The 15,246-nt window shown below is 36.5% G+C and overlaps 1 protein-coding gene across 1 annotated transcript in view; it reads left to right on the top strand.

The window, feature by feature from the left end:
• The window catches only part of LOC113516584 (protein halfway), a 61,038-nt gene that overhangs the window by 40,836 nt on the left and 4,956 nt on the right, over positions 1 to 15,246 (top strand). Inside the window, exons 2-7 of the mRNA XM_052897482.1 lie at positions 1,148 to 1,240; positions 2,334 to 2,523; positions 10,782 to 10,907; positions 12,948 to 13,148; positions 13,783 to 13,955; positions 14,640 to 14,825. Coding sequence (XP_052753442.1) covers positions 1,148 to 1,240; positions 2,334 to 2,523; positions 10,782 to 10,907; positions 12,948 to 13,148; positions 13,783 to 13,955; positions 14,640 to 14,825 — 969 coding nt within the window. The remainder of the gene's footprint in view (positions 1 to 1,147; positions 1,241 to 2,333; positions 2,524 to 10,781; positions 10,908 to 12,947; positions 13,149 to 13,782; positions 13,956 to 14,639; positions 14,826 to 15,246) is intronic.

The raw sequence follows: 15,246 nt of genomic DNA, 5'->3' as shown, positions 1-15,246 counted from the left end.
AAAACGTAGAAAAAAAGAAAAAAAAAAACTATCAAAAATAGAAATGTTGAAAGCTGTACAGCTTTGTTCCTTTGCCTTTCCCATTGTGGATAAATTGATACTTTTATTAATAGAAATGTAGGATAATTTTTAACATCTTCTGTTTCCTATCATGTTTATTTTAAACTCTTTGCATGTGTTTGTTTCATAATGATGTGTAATGTTTAGTTTTTTTAGATTTCCTAAAGTAGGAGCTTTTTAATTCGTTTGAATTTTTGTATGTATTTTTTTTATACAACTTAGAATGGCAAACAAGCTGACGGCCCACCCGATGGAAAGTGATAACCGTCGCCTATAAACATGAGCAGTACCATGGACATAAAAGAGTATACTGTTTCGCTCATGATACCCCCCATGCGTTGCCATTCCTGAGGACTCAGGTGTTATTCCTCTGTACCCAGTAAATTCACTGCCATATCCCACCCTTTAAACCGAAACACAGCCATGCAAACACAATCGCTTCAAGGTAGAAATACGAATGGGGTAGAGGTACCCAAGCAATCGACTTTTGTACAAAGTCTCCCTCTGGTAAAATTAAAATACAATGATATAAAGTTATAATTGTCAATGTTGTATGATTTTATGCTTTATGAACACGTGAATAAACTAGCGGCCGTCGTGTCTGTGATAAGTATTATTAGTACACACAGATACCCTTTGCCATTTCGTTATAATCATATGTAGATAGTATATATTTACGCGTACTTAGGCATATGTCTATTTATGTAGCGCTTCTGCTCTGCAGCCTGAACCAATGAGCGATAAACAAACATCGAGTGGAAAATTACTTTTATTGTAATAGATTTATTACTTCTGCTTTATTCGCTTGAAGATAACCTTATATTATAGATAGATAGATAGATAGATACTCTTTATTGTTTCCTCCAAAAGATTACAATAGTAAACTTATTAATAAATATAAACAATTACAAGAAATAATCACAATGAGAAAACAACGGGCGACCTTATCGCTAAAAGCGATCTCTTCCAGGCAACCTTTGGATGGAGAGGAGTAATTATAAACAGTTTGATTGGAAGTTTTAAGATGACAACCAATTAAAATGTAAAAAGTGGATAAAAAATTCATAAGAGTTATCTTTGTTCGCAGGTGACAATATGGGTCCTAGTTGTGTATTTAACGCTACATTTACCCACCATCGAGATGAGGGTAGACGATTTGGAGCAACCAGCACCTAGACAGGTAAATTACAATCCGGATTGTGAAATGTTATTTTACAAAGTTTTATTTATTTTGCAATGCAAATTATTAGTTCGTTTAGGTTAAATTTTGTAAGCCGAATTCTACTTCCTCTTAACTGTTTTTTTTTTGCTGAAAAATTGCCTCACCTTTAGTACAGACGATACTATAATTTTTAATAAATTACAATAGTTGGCACATATAGTGATTCATGTGTAAAATATTAATAACAAGACTTTAAAAAAATACTTAAAAATAAAAAAATAAAAAAAACTTTGAGGCTACTGCGAACTGGTAGGGGTACCTAGTACTTGGTGCATTTCCACGCTGAATGGCTATGAAGATTAGATATATATATGGAGAGAGAGTCATGGAGACGAAGTCGCGGATAAAGTAGTATTGCTTTATTTTTCCTCTATTTAATAATGCACCACTTACGTATTTCTCGGTTTGCTTAATGGTTGACTGGTAGAGAACACCGTCCGGTGTTAAGTCCACCAAATGTACATAGAATTTTACTATGCATTAAAGTTTAAATAAATAATTAAAAGCTAGTATGAAATAATATTGTAATCTTTTCAAAATGGCCACTACTACAAGATGGCGGATTGTATATATTTTGTTAATCATTATCTTCCTATCCTTATCCCAATTATTATTTGTGGTTGGCCTAATATGTTTTTTATCCATATTACAAAAAGATTTGGCTTATAGTTTTACAACCGGCCGCCTGCCTGACGTCAACTCTCTTTGGGAATATGGGTGTCAAATGAAAATTGGCTTGAATGCGACCTGTGTGGTTACTCTTGGAATAAATTCCAATAAATCGGTATTGGAATTAAAACGTTTTATACTATCGACTTGCAACACTAGCGACACAACGGTTCCATATTGTTCTGATAGATGCATATTAGTGCAACTTGCCAATGCAAACTATTGTAAACCGATCCCAATTATAACCGAATTCCTAACTGTTGTTTCATGTGTGCAGTATAAAATTGTTTCTGGCAATAGATTGGATTGACATCGGTATTAAATTCAAGAGTAGGGCTGCTGTACATCATCCTTATTATCCACTTAAAATTCTGTGTTCCAGCATCAACCACCAGCGTCCACGCAGAAGCCAGAGCCGGCGAACCAGTCAAACCTGAACTTGGGCAAATGTTTCCACATGCCACGCTCCCAGTGTCCTCCTGAGCGTGGTACATGCGCCAAGGTCAGCGCCGCCTCCGTCTTCTGCTGCGATCTGGACAGCGTCAGCTTGAAGGAGGCATTGTCCAACACAAGTAAGATAATGTTGCCAGACGCGATTTCTTATTTTTAAACAAATTTCTAAGAATTTTTTTTTTGATTCTTTATTTTTTCTCTCAATTGATTCGATTTCTTGTTTTGAAAATGAATTTTGACTGTTATAAATATTTCCAGCAATTTTTGGTTATCGCAAATTGTTTGCATGATACGTAATCAGGGGATTGGCTGTAAAATGCCAAAACTTGACATTTTATGGTGGCCATGGGTATTTATTTTATTCTGTCGTCATGTAACACTCCCACGGCTATTTAACCACACCCGATGTGGTGTCGTCATCCATGTTTGTTAATGCACGTTAACAATATACGAGTGTGTACGTTTATGTGTGTGTGTGTGTTTTTTTTTATACAACTTAGAATGGCAAACAAACTGACGGCCCACCTGATGGAAAGTGGTAGCCGTCGCCTATAGACATGAGCAGTACCATGGACATAACAGAGTATACTGTTTCGCCCATAATACTGTTCCCCCCATGCGTTGTCATTCCTGAGGACTCAGATGTTATTCCTCTGTACCCTGTAAATTCACTGCCATATCCCACCCTTCAAACCGAAACACAGCCATGCAAACACAACTGCTACACAAAATTGTAACCAGTCGGTAGCTGTGCAAAGGAGATATTATATAAATAATATGAATTATATATCCCATATGAAAGAAATGTTAGTGACCTTGTACGGGCAAACGTAGTGTAGGACGACCCTGTACTAGACGAAGTGGCGACCTCATATGCATTGCAGCAAGTCAGCAGATGCAGGTGGCTCAGGGCCGTTCCTTATGGCAGTCTATGGGGGAAGTCTATGTTCAGCAGTGGACGGATAATGGCGGATGATGATGAAGATATACCCCATATTGATATAAGCAATTCAAAACTATATATTTTTTTAAATAATCTATTTGTCTGTCTATTTGTTCCGGTATCATGCAAAGACTACTTATTGCATCAAACTCAATGCGATTTCTATAGTTATGTTGTTTTTTTTTTAACGGATGACAATGGAATAGTAACCCCGCCTGCGCTAACGGTATACGCTGACGGGGCCTTAGTAAAGAATGATAAGTGAAAATGAAAGGGCAGGTCACTTAGCTTATGTGATAAATGCACCTGGAATTAAGCACGATGTTTTCCATGGATCCATGATTCCATCACTGGCGGAGCACCAGTGATAGATGACAGGTGAGGATGAAAGCAAATCAGTTGGCACATCGTGACGAATTCCACAAAAAATAACAACGACGGTGTCTAGGGGGAGCCGCATATTGCTAGCAACTGGTAGTCCACATGACTGAAAATCCCCTCCCCTTCCTATGATGTCCTTGTGATAGAACGAAACGGTACAATATATTTAGAACCACTGGGTTTTTTACTATTATTTATTCTGTGACTGGGCTAACACGATTTCCTTAATTTTTTTATATGTCTATCTAATAGGAAGTCTAATTTCGACCACTCGAATGGCTACACTGTAATAATTTGAGCTCCTCATACTATGAGACGTTATATAAGGCTGGGGTCATGGTAATCTGGTAGATGCGAAGTAAATAAGCCTCTGCTATGTAGGTTTTAGGGTCGAGTTTATTAATAAATGAGAATAACACGTAAACAAATTAACGGTCATTTGCCAGCATCTAATAATAATGCACATAAATGGATATTTAAACAACATATGGGTATAATGCGCGTTGTGTAACATGCTTGCATATGCAGGTACTGTATGCATTTGTAATGCATTCCTGAGCGGCGCACGCGCAGTTGATAAGCCGCGTTGCGTACTCGCCATGCATAGACTAATTAAATTCCAGACAGAAGAGAATTTTTCCAAGACGTGTTTTTAATTTCAATTAGAAATTGTACGTATGGTTGGTATGGTGTAGTCACTTTGATCTCGGATTGGAATTGAAACACGAATAGGACAGAGCTACCCAAGCAAACGATTTTTGTACAAAATCTCCCTCTGGTCTTGTCTTTGTCTTTTATAGTTAATAGAAAAGCATTGCTTATATAGTACCAAAAATAGATTTGATATATATGTGCATATATACGTCATACATTATTGCAATATTGAAACTTGTTGATTTTTGCAAAATATTTGCAAAATTTTCACCGGAAACTGTAGAGAAATATACAATCTTATTTCTAATAAAACCTTTAAAAAAAAAACAGTTCTGGCGTTTGTTTACATAATTACGTCCGTGCGGCGCCGGGCCGGGTCGTAATTACTGACAAATGGGCCAATGTTTTCTCACGCCGTCAAATGTGTATGCGTATAAATATTTATATAATACGGCTGTGCGGACCAGACGAGGGTCAGACGAGTCGCGCCCGCCTCTGCGAGCCGCGTACTCTATGACATCTCGTAAATCACGGTGCGCGCGCGCACGCCGCTCGACAGCGCCAGGAGTCGCAAACACGCTACCGAGTTCAATAAATTTATCTGTTTATTCCCAACGAAAATATTCCGGTCTCGTTTTATTTTTAAGCGGCATTTTATTATACTTGTCGTTGAATCTATTTCTAATTTAAACCCGGACGGACCACACAATCGCCGATTGCTTTATTTCTGTACAACCGCTTTCTATTCGTTTGGATATATATATTTTTTAAATTCTTTGATGGAAAACGGTACCGTCGCCTATAGGAATGTACAGCGCCGTGAGCTGTATTATTGTCTATCACATTTCAAAATATCCATATGTATTCGTACATATATGTATATTTTATTTATTTATTAAGACATATTAACAATATATGTAATCCATAAAAAAATTATACAAAATGAGATCAAACAACATTTACAATTTAACTGACGTATTTTAACTGCTAACAATAAATCAATTGAACATCTCTGTAAATTATTGATGCCCATTTTTTATAGACACGGAAAGAGAGAACTCTTTCCGTGTCTATGGAAAGTAGATAAAACTTTATTTGAGAAATCAGTTCAAGCTACGATAGGGCTGATATACCTGAAGAAGGTAAATGCCCTTAAAATAATAAAGACAATATGTCTCTATATTTTATCTTTTACAAAAAAAATCCATTAAGTAAATAGGAAAAATAATTTGTATTAAAAAAGAAAAAGAAAAATATGTTTATCTTTACATGTATATGTAATATGTTTATTTATTTATGTTTATTATGTAACCTGATGATTTGGGGTTAGTGATTTTCTGTCACAATACGACCCATCGGCACAGAGAGGTACTTTATTAGGTAACTATCGGAATCTTTTTTGCTAGTCTATGATCAACTTGTAATTTTTAGTACGTAACTTGTTCTTTGGCACTAGGTTCCCTCTAGTTATCTTTTAAGGGACTTGACATTAAGTTCTTATCTATGTGGTTAACGTCAGTGGACAATTGGTAACAATAAATTAAATTTAAAAGACTTATGTTAATCAACTTATTATTTTGAGCATAATTTGCACTTTAAATAATATTCATAAATTCATATTATAAATATAAATAAATAATTGTTTTGAAAAAAATATTCTAAAGAAGAAAAGGTGATGAGAAAGCTTCAGTTTATCTAGTATGCAACAACGCCATCTAGTTCCAAACTAAGCAAATTAATAAATATTGTTTTTTGTATGCAACTTAGAATGGAAAACAAGCTGACGGCCCACCTGATGGAATGAGGTATAGACATGAGCAGTACCATAGACATAACAGAGTATACTGTTTCGCCCATGATACGCCCCATGCGTTGCCATTCCTAAGGACTCAGGTGTTATTCCTCTGTACCCTGTAAATTAACTGCCATATCCCACCCTTCAAACCGAAACACAGCCATGCAAACACAACTGCTTCACTGTTGAAACATGAATGAGACAGAAGTGCACAAGCAAACGACTTTTGTACAAAGTCTTCCTCTGGTGAATACTGTTATTTATGTATGATGACAAAGTATCTTATAGGAAAGAAATTTTTAGCATGAACGGAAAATGTCTGGTATTATGTTTTTTTTTCTTTTTCATTTAAGAGTTTCCTCTTGTCGGTGTAACTAATTCATGCATCCTCCTCCAGCCAGCTCATAGCCCAGGCCATATCCTTGACCTCCCTATACGACATGACACCTAGTGTTTCTTTTATCTGTCCCATGTAGACCAAGGAATTATGATGCAACTATTAAAAGCTATGCATAGATAAGCCATTAGGTGACAACTCACACACTAGTATGTACTAAAAAATTAACTTAAAGCTCAACTTTAACTTATAAATCTTCCCGTTTTTATCACAGTCCCAATTTTATAAATAAAATCATGTTACATTGTGACAGCAAGTGGAAAAAGTAGGTGCTAAATGTTCATAATTATACCATCAAAATGTAACGCTCTTTTATTTGTAAAATTGGTTTTATTTACAATTGCTTTTATTTACAAAATTTAGAGAGACAAGAAGAAAAAAAAATCTATCCTTCATCGGTACAGCCATAATATAATATATACGTACGCATTTATTAACCAATATTTACTCAGTATAAATAGTTGCGTGATATCGCCATGTTTTTTTAAACACATCGCTTTACGTAACTTTGTAAATATTTGTTTGTATGACAGCCAGTAATCATATAGCGACACGCACGACGCGAAACCAATATTACTAATCTACACTAATATTATAAAGGGGAAAGATTTGTATTTTTGTGTATATACACATATGTTTGTAATGAATAAACTCAAAAACTACATTGCCGATTTCAAAAATTCTTTCACCATTAGAAAGCTACATTCACCCTGAGTAACATAGGCTATGTTTATTGCTAGAGATCCTTACTAAAACTTTAGTAACGTAACTAGGCCCCTACCAACCCATCTCATGAAGAGCCTGACGACCTTGATTAATTCATTGAAAATCCGTATATACAAAGTAGCGGGAAACAAGCTAGAAGTTTTATGAAACGAGTATAAAAATATTACCCATTTTTAAATACAAAATATCTAATTAAAAACATAAAATGTAAAAAATGCAAAAGCACTTCTTACACTGCAATAAAAAATAAACAAAAACAACAAATTTATAAAGAAAATAAAAAGAGAAAATAAAACCTCTGATGGTATAAAAATAAAATAATGCAAACTTTATAAGGTCATTGCTCTGTTACATTTATCACTGAACAATTTAACATTATCATATTTATCATTATTTATCGGAATTAGATTTGCAGTAAATTGAGTGCATCAGATGCTTAACGTTTTTCTTATCTTTTTAAAATAATGTATATATATATATATATATATATATATATATATATATATATATATATATATATATATATATATATATATATATAAAATAAGTTAAGGGCGTAGGCAGTACGATTATTAAATTTTTTATACGACTTAGAATGGCAAACAAGCTGTCGGCCCGTCTGATGGAAAGTAGTAACCGTCGCCTATAGACATGAGGAATACCATAGACATAACAGAGTATACTGTTTCGCCCATGATACCCCCCATGCGTTGCCATTCCTGAAGACTCAGGTGTTATTCCTCTGTACCCGGTAAATTCACGCCATATCCCACCCTTCAAACTGAAACACAGCCATGCAAACACAACTGTTTCACGGTAGAAACACGAATGGGACAGAGGTGCTCAAGCAATCGACTTTTGTACAAAGTCTCCCTCTGGAAGTTTGTTTGATCTGATATATTTACTTAAAATTAAGAAAGGCAGTAACAAATAGCTATTTGGAGTTATTGTTCTTATATATATATTCTTTATTGCACTTGTAAGTTACATATAAAATAATCTATTTATAAATGTTGTGAGCAAGGGTGGACTTATCTCTGACAGAGATCTCTTCCAGTCAACCCGATACAGTGAGAAAGCATTTCGTTAGCGGGCAGCTGGAGTGCTACAACTATTAATACATAAACAAATATACAGTTAAATAAAATATTAAAATATATAATAAAATATTACATAGATACATACACTATAAATACATATAATACCTACCTACTTATATAATAAATGTTAAAATAAATGAATATACTACTTACAATGTCAAATAGAAATTTCCTTTTTGACAGTTCAATTAGAAAAATACAAAAAAAAAAAAAATATTACTCAAGGGAAAGAAAATGCGATTTCAACCTCTTCTTGAAAGAGGTAATAGAGGGACTCTCCTTTCTCTCTCTTATCATCACCGTGTCAACGTCACCGTCTCAACATAGAATGGGCTATCCCTTCCATCCCCGTGGGTGTTGTAAGAGGCGACTAAGAGAACTTAACAATCTAGGGATAGGCAGCAGCGTCCATCTTAAAACCACTCCAAGGTCGAACTGTGGTTGCCAATCTGCCTGCCAAGCGTGGCAACTACTGGCAAAACCCCACAAGGACAAGGCTTAAGTCCAGCAGTGGACAGTTAAAGGCTGATATGATAATATATGATGCATATGTTGTAATTGTTATAACAAGCTTTTATTGTTCTTTTTAAACTTTTTAAACTGAATATTTTAGTAAAAAATAATAATAGTTAATTTTTATAATCGACAATAAGTTTACATCTTTTTCTTCTATTTAAATTTTTTTTTGTGTCTATTTTTATCCATCTTATGTTATTATTATTTCTGTCCACTTCTCGTCCACTACTTATGTTGTCAGTCTAATAATCCTTTTGGACCTTTCTACTAATTAATAAAGCGATTACCAGTTTGGTTTAATTTTTTTTTTTTTTTGCATTTCATAGCTAATTTTTGAGGAAGGTTTAAAGGTTTTACAACATCACAATCGCATGTGAAACCGCTGGGCATTGCTAGTGGTTTATAAGTGACGAGGATTAAGGTATCTATTTAGGTAAAACGAGATCATTTGCTCGAGTCATTTGGACGTTTATATAGGAAATATATTATAAAACTAGCTGACCCCGTAAACGTTGTTTTACCACTTATTGCGAAATATAAAAATCACGATTAAAATACAGGGGTTGATCGTGAAACGATGAAAATTTAAAGTTGTATGTATTTTTCAATGCTAAATCATATTAAAATAAAAATAAAAAAAAAATTGTCAAAAAAATAAAAAAAAATTTTTTAGGGGTGGGTCACCCTTATCATTGAGGGGTATTAAAAATAGATGTTGGCCGATTCTCAGACCTATCCGATATGCACACAAAATTTCATGAAAATTTGTTATGCCGTTTCGGAGGAGTTTGGTAACAAACACCGCGACACGAGAATTTTATATATTAGATTAATATAGTATAATAATTATATACGGACAAAATCACACAGATTGAGCTAGCCCCAAAGTAAGTTCGAGACTTGTGTTATGGGATACTAACTCAACGGTACTATATTTATAATAGATACATATATAGGTAAACATCCAAGACGCAGGCCAATCAGGAAAAGATCGTTTTCCATCATGACCTGGCCGGGGATCGAACCCGGGGCCTCCACGTCGCAGGCAGGCGTGTTGACCGCTGCGCCACGGAGGACGACATATGTATAAATATATATAAATGACAGAATATGTATAAATATAGAATATGTATAAATAAATTGTACCGCAGGTTGTCAACACATGCGCCTTTGTTCTACGTGTAATCACTTCATTTTGACAGCAGCCCAGTTGAGCCGAACGGCCCCGCGCCCGATCCCATCTCTGCGCGTACATTATAATTAACATGAATTACGGAGCCCTTCTCAATTGAATTTTTTTATACAATTTAGAATGGCAAACGTGCTGACGGCCCACCTGATGGAAAGTGGTAACCGTCGCCTATAGACATGAGCAGTACCATGGACATAACAGAGTATACTGTTTCGCCCATGATACCCCCCATGCGTTGCCATTCCTGAGGACTCAGGTGTTATTCCTCTGTACGCAGTAAATTCACGCCATATCCCACCCTTCAAACCGAAACACAGCCATGCAAACACAACTGCTTCACGGTAGAAACACGAATGGGACAGGACGTTTGTACAAAGTCTCCCTCTGGTAAATACCTAATTTACTAGTAAATTAAGTATTCTCAGTAGTACTCAGGTGGACCGTCAGCTTGTTTGCAATTCTAAGTTGTATAAAAATAAAGTATTAAAATACCAAATTAATTGTCATTAGCAAATTAATACCTGTAGATGTAATGTAATAAATAAACCTACATCAGTTGTTAAATAGAAAAATTAAAGGTTTTACCACGATTACAGTCGTTTTTTTGGTGAAACACAATCTTAACTTATTTGAAGTCGGTTAAAACACTGACGATGTCTCACAATTGTTGCAGTGACGCAGAACACGACGCACCTGCACGTGCTGAACGCGACCATCGATGAGCTGGACGTGTCGCAGGCGGTGTTCCGACGGCTGGTGTCCATGGCGCTCACCGACGGCGACATAGGCAAGATCGTCGGTCAGTACTTACTACATGTTTTTATTTCAATGGATGATAATGGAATGGTAACCCCGTCCGCGCTATCGGTATACACCGGCGGGGCACCAGTGAAGGATGATAGGTGAGGATGAAGCAGGTCAGTTAGCCCATCGTGACGAATTCAACAAGAATTGTTCTTGATGGTTTCCAGGGGGAACCACTATTGCTAGCAATGGGGCTGTCAAACTCCATTGCTAACAATCCCTTTCTCCCCACTTACTACATGTTGGGCATAAGCAATATAGCGGTACCTCGACATACGAGTTTAATTCGTTTCGTATACTTATGCCCGTATGACAAATATCTCAAAGCAATTTTCCCCATTGAAATCCTAACATTTATATGGGCAGAGAGGGGATGAGGTGGTGGGGGGGTTGGTAACCTCATCAGATGCATTGCGTCTTGTGTATCTTTGTTTCTATATTTCCATACTTATTTTTACTTAAATATTTTTGGCATGCCCTCCAGCGACGGAACCAATGGGAGATCAAATAAATTTCACCAGTGAGTAACTTAACTTAATATCAATACTGACATGTTTTTTGGTGTCTTCAGTTATTAGTATTTGTATAAAATGATAACTATACAAAAATGAGAGTACTGTTATTTAGGCTATTATAATAGAAATAAATGAAAAAGTAACCAAGTTTGATTGGAATTATGATAGAAATAGAAGGGAGACTTTGTACAAAAGTCTATTGCTCGGGTACCTCTGGCCCATTCGTGTTTCAACCGTGAAGCAGTTGTGTTTCGGTTTGAAGGGTGGGATATGGCGTGAATTTACAGGGTACAGAGGAATAACATCTGAGTCCTCAGGAATGGCAACGCGTGGGGGGTATCATGGGCGAAACAGTATACTCTATTATGTCTATGATACTGCTCATATCTACTACTACTTTCCATCAGGTGAGCCGTCAGCTTGTTTGCCATTCTAAGTTGTATAAAAAAAAAGAAATACTCTTTCTAAATAAAATTTGTGACTTATTGAAATATTTAATAGTTTTTTAATAGTTAATAAACGTAACTACTTTTTTATGTTTTGTTTTTAATTTTCTAAGGTTTGATTGAATGACATTGATTTGGTTTTTACTGTAATAATGTTATAATTATTTTATTGAATAAATAGATAAATAATAAATTCTATTTTATAAATAATGTACACGAATTTCTGCGTGTTCATGATATTGTACCGTTTAGCAAATGCATTCTGTAAAAGACTACAAGTGACACCGAAAAACCAGTGTTTTGTCCAGCAGGGTAAAGCACTGAGTTGTGACCTTTTTACATTGCCACGACACACACACGTATGATTTTTCCCATAATGTTGTTATGGAAATTATTATTTCTCAAACATGCTTGGAAATGTGAGCATTATTTTGACAATCTTCTTCGAGATAAATCAAAATTGCCGTACTGGCCAGATACATGCAGGCAGCGGCCGGCAAAAGTTGTATGAAAATCCATATCTGTCGTGTTTTGCGGCCAGATAAATTACTATGTGAACTCATATCTGTCCTGTAATTTAAAAATGTGTGCCTCGGCTACGCCTCGGCCCTCATTTGCACGTTCGTCCATCAATGCCTCAGTTGCTGGCCGCTGCAGTAATGCACTATATCTTTGTTTTTCTTCTAAAATTTTTATTCTTTTTCATGATGATGATTATTTTATTTACATTTATTGTTAGATATTGGTGGACTATCTAATGTAAGTTACATAAGTTCTATTGAAACAGCATTTGTACAAATTTCAGACTTTTTTTTTACTATAGTTATACTCCGTCATGAGAATAATTATAGGTATTATTTTAACGTTTACGTCCGAAATCAATTAGGCCACAGATAATCATGGCGTGTGTGCTGTCAGCCAGTAAATGTATCAAATTGTACTTTGAAAATAAATGTTTTTTTTTTATTTATTTTTTTTATTGACACATAAAACAGATCACAACCATAAAAAACTTGAATAATAGTTACATTTGTGATTCGGCTAGGTTATAATAATAATAATTTTTCTACACAGGTCAGTTTCCCAAGTACTCGTCACTGGCGTGCCTGAACATCTCCAATAACAATTTGACTAGTTCGAAGCTGCAGCCGTCCATCCAGCGTCCGTTCGCCTATCTCTTCAACCTGAGGGTGCTGGACGCTTCGGGGAACAACCTCACAGAGTTCCCGCTCAGTCTAGTGCATAGTAACAGGAATATTTCTGTTGATTTGTCAGGTAAATTTCCAGGAATAAAAGTGTTGACACTAAGTCGTTATGGTTGTACTTTTTTTCATACAATATATTGTGGTATATACATAATATACATACGGTATGCCTGATGGTGAATGGATTTATATAACTTATAATGTCAAACGAGCTGACGGACTCACCTGATGTGAAATGCCGAATAGTTTCTTTTTATGGGTGAAAATGGTACGGTAACCCCGCCTGCACTAACGGGATACGCTGGCGGAGCACCAGTGAAGGGTGATAGATGAGGATGAAAGCAGGTCAGTTAGCCCATTGTGACGAACTCCACTAGAATTAATCACAATGGTTTCCAAAGGGAATCACGTGGAGGTCGATCTGATAGGGTGTATTGCTAGCAATGGGTCAATTAGAGTCTATTACTAACAATCCCTTTTCGCCGTATGAAAATGGTTTGGTAACCCTGCCTGTCCTATTGGTTTACGCTGGCGAAGCACCAGTGAAGGATGATAAGTGAGGATGAAGCAGATCCTTTGTGTTATAATGGCCCTGTTAGATCTCATGACTAACAATCCCTTTCCCTCCAAATAACATATGTTAAGACCACTGTCTGAACTTAACAGATGAGACCGAATCAAAACTTGATGGTTGCTATTTCCAGGAAATAAGTATCTCCCGTGCAAGCACTTCCAGAAAGCGATGTATGAGACCAACAACAGTTCCCTGGTGACATTCCTCAACTACAATCAGACTTACTGCGCGCTCGATCTGGAGTTCAACTGGTTTAAAGATGTGCAGATTGTTCAAATCGATCATCTTCGGGTGCAGAAAGAGGTTGGTGACCAATTTATGATGTACATGTACAGAGGAATAACACGTTCCTCAGGAATGGCAACGCATGGGGGGGTACCACGGGTGAAACAGTATACTCTGTTATGTCCATGGTACTGCTCATGTCTATAGGCGACGGTTACCACTTTCCATCAGGTGGGCCGTCAGCTTGTTTGCCATTCTAAGTTGTATAAAAAAAACACGCTCACAAATAATTGGGATGAGGGTAGGGAGATAGTGATGATGATGATGGGCGGAGGGAGATATAGATATATGTTTTTTTAATGGATGATAATAGAATGGTAATCCCGCCTGCGCTATCGGTATACGCTGGCGGGGCACCAGTGAAGGATGATAGGTGACGATGAAAGCAGGTCAGTTAGCCCATTGCAACGTATTCTACTAGAATTAACCACGATGGCTTTTAGGGAAAACCGCGTGGATGTCGATCTGATAGGGTGTATTGCTAGCAATGGGTTAGTTAGACCCCATTACTAACAATTTTTTTGTCCCCACATAAACCTGTTAGGATATATTACTAGGAACGGGGAAGAACCTTGTTACTAAAAACCCTTCCCATTCTGGTGGGAGGTATTATGTATAGATAGCGTTATTGCGGTCTTCGGCACAATGAAAGCCATTGGATGCTCTAGTCAGCTAGTCTTAGATAAAAATCTTAATTTTCAGCTAAACGCAAGCTGCCGCAGAATGGAGCCCGAGAACATCAACTGTACCTGCATATTGGAGCGACTAGAGCTGGTGGGCGAGGAAGTGATCAACCTGGTCGCTGTGGATTGCTCACAGCGCCACCTGAAGAATATGCCCACCAATTTGCCCCCTAATACTGTTAAGCTGAATGTATCGTATAATAATGTAAGTGGATTTTTTTTATAAGTATACCTATCTCACACTATCGCAGAACCTTGCAACACACACGCACACATATAGACATTTTTGACCTGTGGGGTCACACTTGAAATAAATTCCAATAGATCGATTTTTTTTGTAATGGATGATAATGGAATAGTAATCCCACCCGCACTATCGGTATACACCGGCGGGACACCAGTGAAGAATGATAGGTGAGGATGAAGTAGGTCAGTTAGCCCATCGTGACGAATTCAACAAGAATTGTTGACGATGGTTTCCAGGGGGAACCACGTGGAGGTCGACCTAATAAGGTATATTGCTAGCAATGGGGCTGTCAAACTCCATTGCTGACAATCCTTTTCCCCCCAATAGATCGATATTAGAATTGAAAAGTTTGGCACTCTTGAGTTGCGACACTAGCAAC

This window comes from Galleria mellonella, unplaced genomic scaffold (assembly GCF_026898425.1).
Source record: "Galleria mellonella isolate WM207_F2 unplaced genomic scaffold, CSIRO_AGI_GalMel_v1 utg36, whole genome shotgun sequence".
Taxonomy (NCBI): domain Eukaryota; kingdom Metazoa; phylum Arthropoda; class Insecta; order Lepidoptera; family Pyralidae; genus Galleria; species Galleria mellonella.
This window is presented reverse-complemented; position numbering and strand designations above follow the sequence as displayed.